Source organism: Myodes glareolus, chromosome X (assembly GCF_982192425.1).
Source record: "Myodes glareolus chromosome X, mMyoGla1.1, whole genome shotgun sequence".
NCBI classification, from domain to species: domain Eukaryota; kingdom Metazoa; phylum Chordata; class Mammalia; order Rodentia; family Cricetidae; genus Myodes; species Myodes glareolus.
The window spans coordinates 22,775,093-22,793,034 of record NC_142053.1 but is presented as its reverse complement, the minus strand read 5'-3'; the positions used below and the strand labels follow the sequence as shown (position 1 = coordinate 22,793,034).

The 17,942-nt window shown below is 35.5% G+C and overlaps 1 protein-coding gene across 13 annotated transcripts in view; it reads right to left on the bottom strand.

The window, feature by feature from the left end:
• Positions 1-17,942, bottom strand: part of Mbnl3 (muscleblind like splicing regulator 3) — a 107,373-nt gene that overhangs the window by 8,026 nt on the left and 81,405 nt on the right. For 10 of the 13 annotated variants that reach the window (XM_048450349.3, XM_048450348.3, XM_085684423.2 and 7 more), the window contains 6 exons: positions 9,111-9,302; positions 7,679-7,915; positions 5,429-5,579; positions 4,304-4,339; positions 2,028-2,122; positions 1,041-1,114 (listed from right to left, as the gene is read on the bottom strand). In XM_048450349.3, coding sequence (XP_048306306.1) covers positions 1,058-1,114; positions 2,028-2,122; positions 4,304-4,339; positions 5,429-5,579; positions 7,679-7,915; positions 9,111-9,302 — 768 coding nt within the window. In that variant the 3' untranslated portion in view covers positions 1,041-1,057. The remainder of the gene's footprint in view (positions 1-1,040; positions 1,115-2,027; positions 2,123-4,303; positions 4,340-5,428; positions 5,580-7,678; positions 7,916-9,110; positions 9,303-17,942) is intronic. The other 3 variants (XM_048450345.3, XM_048450344.3, XM_048450346.3) reach the window with 3 other exon arrangements.

Sequence of the window (17,942 nt, the reverse complement as noted above, 5' to 3'; positions counted from 1 at the left end):
TATCTAGTGTATAATACCTATGGGGCTTTGTCTGAAACAGGTTAAGAACTTAGTAATGGGAGATGGTGAGTTAGGGAAGCAGCAGGCATACCAGCTACCTCCTTCAACCATGTGACAGACTGAATGTGAAAGTCCTCCAAGCTTTCCACACCTACAGTTGTATTCGGAACAGATTCATTTGTTAGGTCTCTAGAGTTCAGGTACCTAGGATTTTTAATTATCTTCAACAGACACATTCCATGTGAATGAATGCTTGAACTCAGTGTGTACTGCTAATGGCCCTTGGACCAGGCAAAGGAGAGGTCAAATGTTAAGGTGGACAAAAAATGAAAATAATTACTGGATTGCTAAATTATTTTGTATGTCATTCGACCTCCAGACAGCTAATGCAATTCTACTTGTCTTATTACATGGGAAGCAACATACTGGAACATACAGAAAGAGCACAGCTTTTTATACTGACGCAGAAAGAATCATAAAACTCACTGTCTTTAACCTGATCATATCAGCCAAATTTCGACAAATTTACTTTGTTACTTAAACAAAAAAAATGAAGCTTAAAAATCTTAAAATCTTAAAAAATTTAAGCCCAGCGTAGTGGTGAATTTCTTTGATCCCAATACTCGGAGACAGAGTCAGGCAGAGCTTTGAGTTTGAGGCCAGTCTGGTCTGCAAAGTGAGTTCCGGGACAGCCAGGGCTACAGAGAAATCTGGTCTTGAAAACAAAACACATAAAAAAGTTTTAAGAATTAAAATTCAAATGTGATTTGCGCTTTCGGCTTAAAAAATCTTGCCCCTTTGAAACTAGAAAAACATTACTGAGTCTATGAGCTCATTAGAAAAATATAGTAACAGCTGTCATCTCTATATCAAAAATCATTTTTCCGGCATTTCAGTTTTGAAATTTTTGAATTCAGGCAAATTCAAGTTATAAGCAATGTCTTTACATGAAAATGTTTACTCAAACCTTAGCAAATACAACTGTGTAAATAAAAGATACAACCTACAAATATCATCTATTAATACTTAAAGAAACTTACTGTTCTACTGGTAACTTCTACATCTGTGAAACAAACATGCTCCTATTCAGTTCATCTATTGATAATTGGGGCATCTATAGTAGCAAAGAAGATTTTAGATTAAAATAATTTCTTAGGCGAATCCTGTCTATTTTGCTCACTGCCTGAGTTTGTTACATCAAAATGATGATCAGAAACCTTTAAGCAGATTTACGATTTCCACTGTGTCAACTTTGCAGAGCACAGGCTGGAGTGTAGTTTATCCATCAAATGAATGTTGTGTGCTTCTTGACTATCATGCTTGAAATTTAAATAGCAGCTTTGGGGCAAGTGAGCACTTTGATAAGGCAGGACGGGTATCACAGTACTCAGTAGCTACTGTACTCATTTACTCACAACTTCAAGATTTCCTAAAAATTGGCCATTTGCCCGTGACTCTGCCTGAAAAATCTAAACCAAATGAAAGTGGAAACAACACAAGCACATCTAAGGTCTACACGAGAGGAATTTCTGATGTAATCACTGGGTGATAATAAAGATGTGCGCTCCTTGGAAAGAAATGTGATAGCATGCTATCTTTCCAGCGGAAGTGCAAGTAAAGAGATGTGTTTACTAAATCTGAGTTCAAACACAATAACCAAAAGCAAGGGGGGGCTGTAAAATAATTTTTCCTCTTCACCAAGATGAGAAAGCTTTTAAGGCATACGCAGTACAGCATATACACTTGAGGATTGGTGTGGTAGCAATAAATTGATATAGAAAAACATGAATAATATCTGCTTACCAATTAACAATGGGTAAAATGCTGCCAAGTAATCCTGAGAAAACTGAAAATCACATTCAGTGCCCTAATTATACATAAAAACCAAAAGTTCCAAATCTAACAACTGGTTAAGAAACACATAAGCACATGGACTAATAACTTTCACCAATCCAAAAGGCATATACTGTGCCTTTTCAACATGTTGTGGTTATCTAGGTCTGAACAGATGAAATAAATGGCCAAACCTGATTGCCTGTAGTTGTTGGAACGAAGGGAACGCTGGTGGCAGGTGTTGTTGCTGCAGACACAGTGGAAGGTGTAGCACCGTGCATCATGGGCACTTTCAGTAGAAAATCATGGAAGCAACACATGGAAGGGTGAAGCATTTACACAACCATGACAGATACGATGGAATGGGGCATAGTTGATATCCCAGCAACAAGCCACGTAACATCATCATGATGGGTATACACCAGGGTGCAGCATGCAATCAAAGTCAGTGCAAAGCAGCACAGCATGGAATGGAGGAAAATTTAAAGAGAGAAAGGGGAAAGCCAATTATAATTACCATTAAGGATAACAGCCGTTCTTAACATTTTGAGCAACATAACATTGTAGTGTATTCAAAAGGAGGAATTTTCAGGACGGGTTGTAATGAATGCAGATGAAAAAATTCTGCTGTTCCAGGGCTACCTATTAAAGCTAGCTAAGCAGACAAGTCACTGAGTTGCACAGTCAAAATTAATTAGGGTATTGTCAACTGGTGTTTGGGTTCACTGACAAGTGCTGTTACTAGATTTTTCTGGTACAAATGGCAGTTTTACGTGTACTTACCTGCTCAGCATATAAAAAGAACAGTGGTTCTGTCGAGTATATGATGGAAGAGCGGGTATGAAGAATATAGTGGACTATGTATTCAGTTTGGTAAGTTCCTTGAAAATTTTTGCTATTGTCAAATACACAAGTGGTTCATAGTAAATCTTGTTTTCAAAAGAAATATTAGAGCTACAATGGCTAGCAGCTGCACAATCCTTTTCAGGATGTTTTTCTTTGCTTTGCTACTTTCTATTTCATTCTCAAAGCTTTTGGATGCTTTTCTAATTTACAGCTTATTTTGGAAATCCAACTAGGGAATTAATGTGTGAATGGGGAGCATACATATATAATAATTTATCATGTCTACCTCAGTCAAATTCAGATTTTCTGAAAGTCTACTGCCAAAGTGAATGGCCAAGAGGAAAATGCAATCAATGCCAAAGTAAGTAAGACTGTCCCCCAAATAGTGATTAACAGAAACTCCATAGCTGTCCCTTTATCCGTCTCTGGCTACTTATTCCCTGCAGTCATCCTTCATTGTCTCATGAGCTAATTCTAAAACCACTCATGTTTCTCTCATTGGAAGCACAGCAACTGTGCAGGAAGCAGCAGCGCCAAAGCATGCAATTGCATTCATAAGCAGAGTTCTGAAAGGGAAAGGATGAGGAAGCAGCCCCCAGAAACAGGTCACAAATTGTGAAAGCAGAGAAACATTCCTCAAAGTTGTAGATGTCTGTTCTTCCACTTACATTTATAGAATGTTCCTGTTAGTATCAACGCAATGTTAATTCCTATGGTGACAGCTAATCCTTCAATAACAGGCCTCATCCTTTTGCCAGGGTGCAGATCTTGCTGTATTTGTGCTGTTTCTATATGGCCATCATTTTGACCTTTCTCATGATCTGTTTCTGGCTCTCATGAAGACTATAGGAACTGTGACCTCCCAGTGGATTTCTCATTTTCTTTTCTATTAATGAAATACAAACTCGCTAAGGGAAGGCTACCATATTGCGGTGGTGGCTAACTAAAGAACTGTGTGTAACTAGTTATTCCACTTGATCTTAGCCAAAAGTCTGAGAGGATATGACTGGTAGTTAAAAAAAAATCACATCATCATCACAAATCACTTTTGAAATAATTCTGTTATGCCTAATTTTGGCAGATGATGCTCCATCCTTGGACACTAAAGAATCCAAATTGGGCTGGAGAGATGGCTCAGCCATTAAAGGATAAGCCCACAGCCAAAAAATTATAAGAATCCATCAAAGAGCATGGCAGGATGTTCTAGCTTTGCTTTAAGTCATCCTTTCTCAACATCGTTGTAATGAATGGATTACACTGTAAGAGTAATGTGGGGAGGTAATTGTTCCATTGCAGTTTATAAATTATCTATTTAAAATGTATTTTTAAAATGACAGACACCAGACCAAGAAAAATATCAAGTTTCACTACGGAAAGAAACATTTTAATATTTCAGTTGCTGTTTTTAGGACAGGAATGGAAAAGGCAGGGTTAAAATTTGGCTACAGTGGCCACCTACTAGAACTTGAGAAATAAGTCTACTTTGATTCCAAAGAAGACCATATTAAATCCTAAATACTTAGAAAATGTCCACGCATATCATTCTGTCACTTATGTGTTTATAGTCACAGTGGAAAAATGCTTTCAGGTTAGAGAAAGTTGAGAATTTTTGTACAAAACCTACCAAAAGTTGAAGCGGGTGCCATGCACAGTATTGGCCCTGTACACCATGCAGAAAGCGTGGAAAGTAAAGAAAAGAGAGATTTCATTATTCAGGCCTTAAGATAGAAGTGAATTTTAACTAGAAAGGTAATTTTGGCAATATCAATTAATCAGCACATGCAGACTAGTAATCACCCATGCTTATAGTTACAGGTTAGATTTAAGACCACAGACCCAGGGAGTAAAAGTAATTCATAGGTTAAAAAGAACTTTACATTTTCTTTAAAGGAATCATCTCACATAAATTGTTTGTTTATTTTAGGCAAATACATGGTAAATAATTTATTCATAAAAGGAGATTTTTTTTGTTTACTACACATATTCTTTTAAAGGTATGCTCCAGGATCTAAGTCTGTATTTAGAGAATTAATCTATTAACTAACTGCTCAATATATTATTTTCCTTATGTCTGAGTACACAATACTATGTGTCTGGGCATGTTTATGTAATTTTGAAGTTTATAAAAATGATCTTTAAAGCAAATGGTACCTTCATTTATTAAAGCCTTCACATTTTTTAGAAGAAAATTTCCCCCAACTTTTTGATAAGTACTGGGAATTGAGTCCAGGGATTTGTACATGCTAGACAAGTTCTCTATTAGATATACAATCCCAAATATTTACTTTCACTTAAAAATAATTTCCAAGAGTTAGAGGCTAAAGCTAATTGTTTTACAAATACAATAAATTTACTATACATTTAAGGATTTTGAAAATTATTGATCTTGTTATATCATAGTTATATAGACTATAGAATTTTACACATTGAAGTTAGAAAATGCTTTGCACAGATAATTGCTATCTATGAAATAATGACTACAAGTCAAGTACTTAGATGAGATAAAATCAAGTACATCAACCAAGTGAATCAACCTTCAGAAGCAAACAAAAACTCTCCTAGTTTAATTTCCATCATTTCCAAAATCATATATGTTGTTCTAGATCATGGCAAATCAAGTGTAACTGTTTTATTTTACTTGTAGTCAAAATGCATGATGACTATCCTCCAACAAAAGCCCTTTCAAAGTTGCTTTGCAGTATACATATTCAAACTTCTAAACTCTGGATTCCTAGAACTGTGCTCTCACCTGTAGGGATAAATGCCGGCTGCGGAATCTGCATGTTAGCCAGAGCCTGCTGGTAGTGGAAAACATTGGGATTAAAGACTGGGGTGGCACCATTGGCCTTATCCAGGGCTGACCTCTTTGGTATCAGTTGAAGTGCACCTGGCTGCAGGGCCTATAGAGAAGGGAAGAAACAGTCACTGTTACCAGAGAAGTAAAAATGTAGTCAAACCAAGCAAGTGCCAATTATCTAAGATACAACCTGGGGAGGCACCACAGGGCATCCACGGAGCAACACTTTAGGTAAGTAGTGGGTACTCAGCAGGGCAAACAGCAACAAAGATTAGCTGTTTCAGTGCAAATAGTTAGTATGAAACAAATATAAAAGGAACGGGCCTTTTCATGTCCCCAATCCATAACACTTGGGACAGGATGTTATAGAAAACTCGAACAGCAAATTGTCATACACGACTTACTTCGTAGTGTAAGCAACAATAGTAAACAATAGAAACGAGAAGAGCAGAAGTGACAGGAACAAGAGAACAAAGATTCCTGTCTATTAAAGTCCCAGCATGGATGGAGGGGCTAAATGGCATGCAGACATTGGCATTATAATATTGTAGTCCTAAAAAAAAATTCTAATTTAGACAAAGACCTCAGGTTCAAATCTTTTAAGTGCATATCTAAAAACCCACCTGGAAGAAAAGGCAGGCGAATCATTCCTCCCTACCACCAATCTCACTCTTGTACTATACATTTAAGTGAAATGTAAAGCATTTGCAGTTTTTTTTTTTTAAAATAGAGGTTCTCTGCACAGTTTAGTCTAAAACGTTTGATTCATTAAATATTTCTTAAGTTTTAATTCTAGAATCTATCAGAACTTTTAAGTCCTTCTTCTATGTCTACAATTCTTTCAGAATCTCACTGTTCTTTTAGTATCCAAGGCAGATCCTAGATCAGCGTCATTGGAAAAGTTTAACATTACTTTGCATTTTCCCTTCAGCAAATTATGTGCTATTTCAACAAGTGCCAGCAACATTGAGGTGTGCTCCAAATGCCTCAGGAGATAGGAACACTTCTACTGAGGAACTAGCCTTCCAAGTAGCAAAAGGAGTCATGCCATGACCTCCTGATGCCCACGGATATTTAAAAGCCTAAAATGATCTATATTTTCTTTTGAGAACCCTTCTTTTGATAAGTACATTACTTTGATTGTCAAAATAAGTCAGATGAAAATAAACCAAGTAGCTTTAGAGATGCACAATTTCCAACTTTCTCTGAGAACAGATTGCAAAGTTCATGACAGATATTCGTTTGTAAAATACCAGTTATCATTCCAAATGCCTTTTTTAACCACTGAGGTGAAATGCATTCACTGAAGATTTTACCAGAGCAGGACAGGAGACTCCTCATTTGGCTAGCTAAAATATTTCCTTTTGGTACAAGTTGAGGCTGTCCCTTTCTCTGGAAAATGGGAAACATCAGAACCAAAGCTGGGCTGCCCAGCAAGCACAAAACTGTCCCCCTCTGGGAATATGGGTGGATATCTTGGTAGCCAAAATCAAACAAGCAAAGACTGTGGCAAGCAACATGCCAAAATAATTCATAGTTGTGAAACATTTGAGTAATTTTAACTTTGACTTCCAGCACTACAGTGTTACAATGATTTTTTTCTACTTACTTCAGTTAGTGTTATCAGTCAGAACTAACTCTTCCCCATAAGTGCCTGCTAGAGCAACTCAAAGGAGAGTTCTTTCCCCTCAGTCATGTCCAAATCTCCCTGAAGATATGGCTGGCTTCTGCCTTGATCTTCCCTTCTGTCTGCACCATACAGCCAGAACAGAAAGGTAATTTTGACCTTTGGGAAATTAGTGCTGTTTAATACCCCATCTTTGAAGCACTGTGTTTTCAAAGGGCATTAAGGATGTGAGTAATAAAGCATCCATGAAAGTGGCTCATAGAAAACAGAGGCAACTTGCCATCTTTGAATATTCAGGCTAGTCAGACTATAAGAGGCACTGTTTAAATAATATAATTTATCTTTCTCTAAAATTAAGAAAAAAAGAATAGTGGGTTAAAAATCATGAATAAAGCTTTTAAATAATTATCTTTAGAAAGTCTTAGCAAATAAAGTAGAATATATAGGTTCTTATTTTCTAGCATATAACTTTGGCTATTCATATTAAGATACACTCAAGTAGTCAATCTTTTATGTATGCAAAATATTAGACAAAGTGGGCTTACATGAAGCCCACAGTCCTAACTTGCTCTTACCATTGCAGCAGCCGCTGAATGGTTCATCTGGTGATGAGCTGCCTTGAGTTTGGCTTGCAAGTGTGGAGGAGGATGAAAGTACTTGCATTTCTCCCGGGAGCATCGGCCTTTAATGTAATCCATGCAGATTGTCACAGTATTATCAGACACTTCAATCATAGAAACATCAGTAGGGTGAGCATAGCGACAATCACTCTCCCCACGGGTACAATTTCCACGCTGAAATTCACGGCAAACCTTAAACAGGAAAACAAAAACACACATACATTCCCAGTGATGATTGGAAGGTGACTGTTTATTTGCTTTCCATGAAGATATGAAGGTCACATACACATTTTGTCATTTATGTAGGAAATAGCTATAAAAGATGAAAGGTAATACAAAGTAATAGTCACCCTAAGACAAAAAAAACCCCATAATTTTCTATTCCAAGAAGGGGTGTGGAAATCACATTTTCCACAAAGTGTCTATTTGCTTTACACTGACATAGTAGGACCTAAAGTATTACTAAAAATGTGTTTGCGCTTTTAATCCCAGCACTCGAGGGCAAAGGCAGGTGGATCTCTGTGAGTTCGAGGCCAGCCTGGTCTACAAGAGCTAGTTCCAGGACAGGCTCCAAGGCTACAGAGAAACCCTGCCTCAGAAAACTAAAAGAAAAAAAAAAGATAAAAGAAAGAAAATGTTTTTGAATCTTGAGGTAAATATATACCCTCAAATGTAATTATTTCTTTAAGGCCTAGGGTGATTCTTTAGCATACAGCAATGTTACACAGCCAATTTGTAAACCACATTGTATATTTAGATTCCATTCTAATACACGATTAGGGATTCAATTGGTTGCCAATGGAGCTGACTTTCTAAGAAATAAACCAGTTATTTTTTCTAGCGAACAAAGAATAGCAATTAAAGGAAAATTAAAGGGTGCCAATAAATCAAAGGATGTTTGAAATTTCTTTTAAATTCTTTAGGTTTCATATTTACTATGAAATACATAATTCTTAACAGGAGAAAGTGTTTAGATGCCACATTCATACAGCTTTACATTCTATAATTGTGTAATGTTAGGTTCATTTTTTTTCAGTTTATCATTCTAGAAAATAGAGACTCATGAGCAAATCCAGTTATTCCATTCTATAGAGCTCCAGCATGGGTATAAAGAAAATTCTCACTCAGACTTCCTATAGAGTGGTTCATGTTCGGGTATACTTGAAACAGTGTTTGACCTGCTGCACAACAAAATACATTCACTTTAGAACAAGGTCTAACTGAAGTTAAAAAAAAAAGGTTAACATTCCTTCTCAGACTTCTTATATGCTAAAAAGTACTCGGATATACTTATTTAAAACATTCAACAGATTAGGCTCTGAAAATGTACATTATGCATAATGTTAATATCAATTCTACAAGCATTTACATATGTATCCACAAATACCTCCAGTCTATCTGTACGAGCTGGCTTTGGGGCAGGAACTCCTGGCAATGCAAGAGGTGGATTTCCAGAATAGAGAACTGGAGTGTTTGGTAAAAGTTCAGCAGGAACCAGGCCCATCCCAGGATGATGCATGTAAGGATTGAAAGCCATGGCAGGATTAGCTGCAAGTGATGGATTCATAGGAAAAGATGCCTGTGTTCAAAAGAGAGAAAAAGAGGTAAACATATCCTTCTTACTATTTATTACAGCGGGCATTCTCGAAGAATTACAGCATTTCCTAAGATACTACTAGCTTTTCTTTTCTTTTTGAGATTATATAATCAAATCATTTAATTATATTTATTATATAATTATGTCTTTTTATTTTTATATTTAAAATTATAAATTATATATTAATTTTTGTATATTTATATTATATCATTATATCACTTCACCTTTCCCTTTCCCCCTTTCAAATCCTCCCATATACCCTTTCCTTGCTCTCTTTAAAATTTATGGCCTTTTTTCATTAATTGACATACATACATATGAATACACCACTATTATACAATTACCACTGTTTCTTGATTTTTTTTGTCTTTTACTAATTCCCATATAGGAGTAGCTTTTAAAATGACAACTATCTATAGGCATGAACTTTACTGGTAAGCCGATTTTTGAAAAAGCCATAATTTTACCAATGAATGACAGTACATATAGACAAGATTTCTCTTGCTTCCTCACATAGTCATGCCTTTAAATGTGGACTCTGTGTGCTCCTGGTAGTCCTTTTCCTTTCACGCTCCCCTTTCTCTTCCCAGCTGTAATGCTGCCTGTCCCATGTCTAATCACCTAACAGTGCCCTTCTTTCTTTTCTTGGCCAACTGATATTTATAGAAGACTTGAAAAAAAAACCATTAATTTATAAAAAGTGAATGCTTTACCAATTTACCATCTACCTAAAATGAGGGTAGTATTGTCATTTTACTTTGACTTTATTTTTACTATTTTACTACAGGTCCTGTTTCATAAACTAATCTGACTTGCCCAGCCTTGTCTTTATCTAGGGGGCAGATGATACTCATAGTTCAAAAGGTGGCCCTAGAAATGCTATGAGGATCCCTACTAGGGAAGAAGAGATCAGGTAACAGGAGTTCCCTAATTTAGGGTATAACTAGCTTTAAAAAAGCCTTAGAAATGCAAAGGGTTAGTACCGTACTGTCTCTCTTTACAGTTCCTGCATTCAAAGAGATTGGTATGTGTGTTGCCTTTAGTGTCAGGAATGGCACATTTTATCATCTTACTGTGCTCTTTTCCAGTTTGTGCATCTTTTCTTTTCAATGTGGTTATCATTTCATTGATAGTTCTCTTGTCCTCCCTAAAGTACGGAATACTTAATGATGTGTAGATATGATTGAAGGTACACTTTAAAGATAAATTTTAAGTTTAATGAATGAATAATAAATATTACTTATATATTTCTAGTAGCAATTTAATAAAGTAATAACTGGTGGTATCTCACTGTATTTTACTAAGTGCATGCGTTTTTTCTTGCATTTATTTTCTTTCTTTCATTGGACAAATCAAGATGCACCCACACCTGCTAAGTTGCAGTCGAAGGGCTTCTTCTAAATACAGGGAGAATAGGAGTCTAAGGAGTCTGGTGGGCTCATATACATAACCTCTACCTCACCTTCCATGCTTACTTCGAATTTTCACTGGCACAGACACCTGAAGAAACCCTGAAGGCCAAGTTGGCTAAGATGGAAGTGCTCCCACTTTAGCATTACACCTTATGTAAATGTATCAAATAAGCTGACTGTTCTGTTAGGAAGAACAGAAAGAATCCAGCTCAAAGAAACTGGATTCATTAGGATAAGGGGGTAAGCATTTTAAGATGAAGGGACCACACTAGATGCCAAGAAAGATGATAGGGAAGAACTCTGAGGTTTGAGGGCAGATAACCCTGGGAACATTCTCAGGAACCTGTCAAAGTTCTCACCATCTTCGGGATTTAGACCTGACACTCTTGTCAAAATCAGCAAAAATCTTTGAAAGAAAAAACCCTACATTTGAAACACACAGCAGTCTTATTTTTTCTCTCAGATTTTTATAGAACTTTCTCATTGAAGTCACTCTCTAAATTCTAGATACTTTTTAATTTCACTTTTTTAAAACTGAAAAATTGCAACTATGATATATTGAACAGAAACAAAGGCTATGGGGTGGATAAACTTTCAGACTAAAAAAAGAAGAAAAACTAACAAATAAGTAATTTAATTCATATTCTATTAAAAGCCAATCCTAATGTTTACCTAAGCAAGGCTTTCTTTTTATGGCTCTAACCACTCTAATTTTTTTTTTTGTTCAAGAAAAATTTTATGTTTTCCTTCTTTCTCTTTAAGATTATTTTAATCTACTCAGGATATGTTATTTCTTTTAACAGTATAAAAATCTGTAAATAATAAGTCTATATGGAAAGATAAAAACGATTTCTGGACATATTTAGTTATTTTTAAAGATTTAACCACAAACTATACTGGGTTGTCATTAGATTTTAAAATCAGTGTTGTAGCTTTTATGACCATTTCCTCTTTGAGTATAAATTTCATTCTATAACACTTTATTGAGAAGGAAGATCTTCCAATTGCAGCCCTGGAGCAGAGGCAGGCACTTCTGAGCTGCTTATTTCTTTTCAAATAAGCATTTCTATTTTCTCACTACTACCCTTGCCCCAGGCTAACTACTCCATTTTATGAACCTGAACATTCAATGGCTTACTTTTGACTAACAGCCACAGGTTAAGTCAAGCAGCCTATAACTTGAATGCAACATCTTGTGCATTCAGTTGCAATAAGCTAAGCAACTTAATCCTGTATCTATGTATATCATAGCCCTTCATGGCAATTAAACTAACATGAACCCATCTGTGAGTTATTGTTTATTTTTAAAGAAAAAGGATAGGGTGGTTTGTGAGTATGTATGCTGGGGATAGAGCCCACGGCCTTATACATTCTAAGCACACATTACCACTCAACCACATCCCCCAGCCCTAAGAAAAAGGTTCTTATTGAATGGAGTATGATTTCTCTGTATAACGTGTAGTAATCTAGGCATTTCAATTGCTTCTGATACTTAAAGTTGAACTAAAATCATTTATTAAATATTTGAAAATGTGAGATGTTTTCTGTCACAGCCAGAGATGTAATTTTTTTCTTTTTTTATTGATTTTTATTGAGCTCTACATTTTTCTCTGCTCCCTTCCCTGCCTTTCCCCTCCCCTTGAGCCCTCCCCTAAAGACCCCATGCTCCCAATTTACTCAGGAGATCTTGTCTTTTTCTGTTTTTCATACTTCTGAGTCAGGCAAAGTGTTAAGAATGGTGCAGGTAGCAGACTTTAAGAGACAAGATCACTGGACAATTATTTGTCCTCAGAGTCTAGCAGTTTTTTCCTATCATACAATTTTCTAAGACTTCTTGGGGACTAGCAACGAAGCCTAGAAACTACCATGAACTCAAAAAATGCCTCCTAACATTTAGGGAAATGACTTCTGACAAATGGCTCCTAAGCCTTTACTTCTGGGACTTTCTGAGAGTCAGCTAAGAGCTGCAGGAAGTGTATACAGAAAAACCTCATATATATTCACAAAATTTGTTGACTGGATCTTAGGAAGTTCAAGAGCCCAGAGCCATCCACTGCACCACTGTTGCAGATTTCTGGCTCCTATTAGGCTTGTCCAACTCATGGCCTACAGACCATATGAAGTTGCAGAGAGCCCCAGCACAAAATCAAAAAGTTACATTAGACATTATGAGATTGTTTTGTGATTTTTAATTGGATTGCACAGCTCTCAAACATGAACTTTGTAGATGACAAAAGGTTGGACAAGCCCAGGTGAATAAGGATCCACAAATCAAGATCCCTCAAGCAAATCTGACCTGCCCCTATTTTTGTATAAACAGAAACCTGCATTTTATATATTTTAATGTTTAAAAATATTAAAAGAATAATATTTAGCAACAGGGAAATTACTGTATGTTTATTTTAATGTCTATTCATTGATTTCAACGTGCTGCTTTGTAGACCTGTATTACAAAAAATTATGGAAATTTAATTCACCTCAAACACAAGAATTCTTACACACACACACACACACACACACACACACACACACACACACGTCTATACATATTACTCAGTGATTAACTATGGGGAGACAATAGTTGGAACTCTACCAAGGTAAAATTTGAATTATCCAGCAAATATTCTTCTTAAAGTACTCTGAAGCCCCTTTGAATAGTAAAGCAATTTAATAAAAAAATTCTCTCCTTAACCAGTTACCTGTTGATGGTCTTGGTGAATTTCATATCTTAGCTATTGTGAACAGTGCAGCAATAAACCTGGAAGCACGGGTGTCTATCTCATATAATGATCTGAGTAACTTAAGTCTACCACAAATTTATGATAGTCCTAAGGTTCCCAATACATGGAACAGATAAGTGAGGAGATGAAAATGCTAAGTACACTGATTAACATTTCACATTCTAGGCATATGTAAAATTATTGTAGTGTGCCTCATAAATATGTGGGTAAGTATGCTTCCATTTAGAAATTAAGAAAATAGCAAAAATGCCTCAAGTACATGAGTCTAGTTTGTAAATATTTTTGGGACACTAACTTATTAATTAAAATGAATTATTCATCAAGTTAGTATAAAGAAATGAAAATTAAATGTATACCAAATCCATTGTTTTATCTTTCTAACAAAAGAGACCTACTTGCTGTCAGTAATATCCAACATCAGCTAAAATTATTGATGAATACAAAAGATTTTAAGTGATTTAAATGATATCACAGCCTGAACACCACAGAATAGCTGAGGCCTTCCTTCTCGGAACTTCTATTTAGAGGTAAAAGACTAAGTATTTTCTTTTACTTAAGGGTAAACATTTGTCAGCAATTTGTTGACTCAATGTTAATACCAGAAAAATAGGGCCCTTCAATTTTACTAGCACTCATAACCCCCCCTTTACTGTTCACTTGAAGACATCTATGTGTAAACGGAGTAAACCCTTTTAATCGTCACCATCAGGCTTATTTCTGTCAGAAAGTTCTAGAGAACAATGAGCGCATGGTTGTAGTTTCTATCAGATTCTACTAACTCTTCACAAAGGGAACAGTGAGGAAACTGTGTTTTTACTTGGTCACCTACTGAGTGATGTTCTCTGGGGACGGAAGCAGTCAAAAGGAAGGCTGCAGAAGGCCCATATAATTTCCAGACTAGCTAAATTGTACCTTAATAATTATGAGTTAACTTTATAAACAAGTGAAAGCTGATAGTAGTGTTTATATACGAATCATAACTGCTAATACTAAGCCATACTAGCCCTTGAGAGAACTAAGGAAAAAAGTTCAAGTGTCAGAAGTAAATAATTGTCCTTAACTCCACCTGACACTTCTGATCTTAATAATTATAGATGTCTTTGGGTAAAAGGGAACATTGAAGCAGTCACGTAGGCAAATGATTGGTAGACTATTTTGAGTAGAAGGGATAAAGAGGTGCCCAAAGGTGGGCATACACCACAGTTCAGATTTACCATTCTTTGGTGGAATGAGAAGCTACAACAGAGGGTTAGGAATTACAATAAAGTATCCAAACTCAGATCAACATAGGAAAAGAGCAAATGATTATTTCTGTAGGCAGACAGCTTAAGACCTTATAAACAAGGCAATTTTGACTATTCTGATGAATGAGCAAGAATGGATCAAAAAATCACTTGTTGGTTACTGCCATATGATAATGACATTCAATTAAATTTAGTATTCCAGTAGGAAAGTGAAAACTATCTCAAAGACACAGTTTGTAGCATCAATTGTGGTGATTTCAGGGGTATATGCTCACCCCAAGGACACCAAACTGTGTATACTGAATGTATACAAGGTTTTTTTTTGTATGTGAATGATACCCGAAAGAAATATTTTTAAAAATAAAATTATTAATTGGTTTTAACAGAGTATGAAACAAGACACAAAGGTTTTTTCCCCCTGAGGAATGGGAAGAGCTAAGATGAGCAAAGTACCCACAGACATGGAGGGAGGGGGGAGGAACTTGAACTTCCCACAGGGCAGGAAACCCTGACTGCTCTTAGGGATGGAGAGGGAGGAAGAGAGGGAGTGGGGGAGTGGGAGGGTGTTGGGAGGAGGGGCGGAAATGGAAACTTTTATAATTTAATAAAATTACTTTCTAAAAAAATAAATAAAATAAAAAATTTCAATGCAAGACCAATATATGAAAGAGTACTAAGAGTTCCTATTACTAAGTTTTGGGAAAAGGCAATCCATCAATAAATCAATAGAAGCAAAGACATAACCTTGAATGGTTATTGGAAAGATAATGCCATAGTAGAAAAAGAATAACCCAAGGGGATAAACATATGGAGCATTTGGGAAGAACCAGAAATACTCATTCAATATTTCACTTCAATGATACAGATAAACATTCAGATTTTGATCTACTCATTACCTGTCTAATGCCTGGTACAGAGTATATGGACCAATAAATATTTACTAAGGTGAATGAAAAAAAAAAGATTCCTAGGCCACTGGTTGATTTTGATTTACCAAATTCAAAAATCCCAATTCAAAAATCAGAGAGCAAAAGAAACAAAAGTAGTTTAAAAAGTAGTGGTAGACTGAATGACTCTACAAGTTTTTCAATTAAGGAAGAATTTAGGCAAACAGATACTCCCATTTTCGAGAAATATGTGACATGTTAGATCAATCAGTTTGAAAAGCACAAGGTATCTTATACCCACATGCACACATGTATGTTTTACATGTATGTGCATATTTTTATTGGTTACTAGTTTATAGTACCAATTCTAATAAGCTCGATAGTACCAGAGGCTAAGAAATGAAGAGTTTCATAAAATGGTTTTGTGATGTAACAGATCAAGCTATGTAACTGCCTATTTTTAAATTACACATAATAAGACATATTTATCAGATACAATGCACTAAGTGAACACACACATATATACACTCTCCCCCTTTATATGTACATCTATACTAAATTTAGTATTTCAGTAGAATGAAAACCATTTTAAAGATATACTTTGTGTCATGAATTATTCAATTGTGTCATACTGTGCACTGCATGTATATAAAACATACAAACATCACACTTTCCATCTAATTGTAAAATTACAACCATTGACTCTCTTCTCTCTTCCTTAATCTGTTCTCTTCACTACCTTTCCTAGTAACAACTATTCTATTCTCTAATTCTATGAGAACAGCTTTTGATGACTCCGTATATGAATGAAGTCATATGGTAAAATATATAACTTACTACAAACTGTGTTTCTAGGAGGTTTAGTGTATTACTACTGTAAATAATATCCAATGGATATTTTAAAAAGTACATGAATAACTTAAATTAATATTGAGCATTCCTTAAAAGCAAGCTTGGAACTTAATTTTTCCACAGATGGTCTCCTGGAAGCCATCCCGGTGACAAACTTTTTTTAAAAAAAAAAATAATTTATTCTATTTTTTGAAAAAAGAAAACAAACTATCTTTTTTCATTTTGCACACCAATCCCAGTTCCCACTCCCTCCTCTCCTTCCATTTCCTCCACCTACCCTCACCCCCCATCTATGTATGGTCTTACAGTATCATATTGACTTTATAGATATATATGCATCATCATCTTTAGTAGTAAAAATCCTTTCTTATCACTAAAATTCTTCAGATCTTTAAAATTTTTGCTTTATTTGAGAGTTTTCTAGCGTGTCTACTTTCTTATTATTCTTCTACAGTGTTCTTTTGTCTCCTGACAATGCAACTGGAGTATGAGAATCAAAAACAATAGCTTTTTAAATGCACTGGAAAATGCTAGGGAGCCACATTGTTTGCTCTACCTGGTAAACTTAATAAAGTGAAGAAAACGCTTTCAAAGATAGATCTTTACAATAGCAAATGTCAGTGCAGACAAACTTGCCTGCTATATCAATCATTCCACTTAAATTGATAAAGTGTGGTTTTTATTCATTGTGCAGTTACACTGAACAGAATCTCTTCTTTTGCTCTCATTCTTTGTAGGGTGACATTCCCTTTATCTAGGAGCTTATAATAAGCAAGCTATATTCAATTTTCAAAAGGCAGATGTGCTCTCCTGGTATCCTAGAAACAAATCAAAGTATGCTTTGTGGAAAGACCTGCGGTTCAAGCCAGTGATGCAAATGGTTATTAATTTGCTATCACACAAACAGAGGTCTGGAAAATTTTAAGTAAAATTTGTTCTGAGGACAAGTATCAAATTATTACTAAGGGGACAATTAAAAAAGATAACAGAGCAGTTCATAGGAAAAATGGGTACCACAGAAATTAAACAAAATTATACATTATCTCTGTATTATTGAAATCAGGATTCATTTTAAAGACTTTTTTTTCCAAATGAGACTGGTAAATTTCACTTACAATTACACACATTAGCTCAATTACAAGAGATCTACAAAAGCAACTTCCTAGATCATATGAGCAGCATATCAACCGTCTCAGTATTAGATTTTTATGCACATAATAGTTGCAGAAATTAATCTATATTAACTTATTATATCACAACAGCTACCATTAAATATTATGAGATAGGAAAATTCTAATTGTTCCCTGGGGGTCTTCTATGTAATACTTATATAATGTAACATGCCATAAAATAAATTGTACTCTGGTGAGTTATATCAGTTATCTTCTCAGGCCTGAGATCTGAAATTACTCCCACTAAAGAAAAAAGGAAATATTGCCTATTAACACACTCATGAAGAATCAGATTAGAAGGCAAAACAGAACTT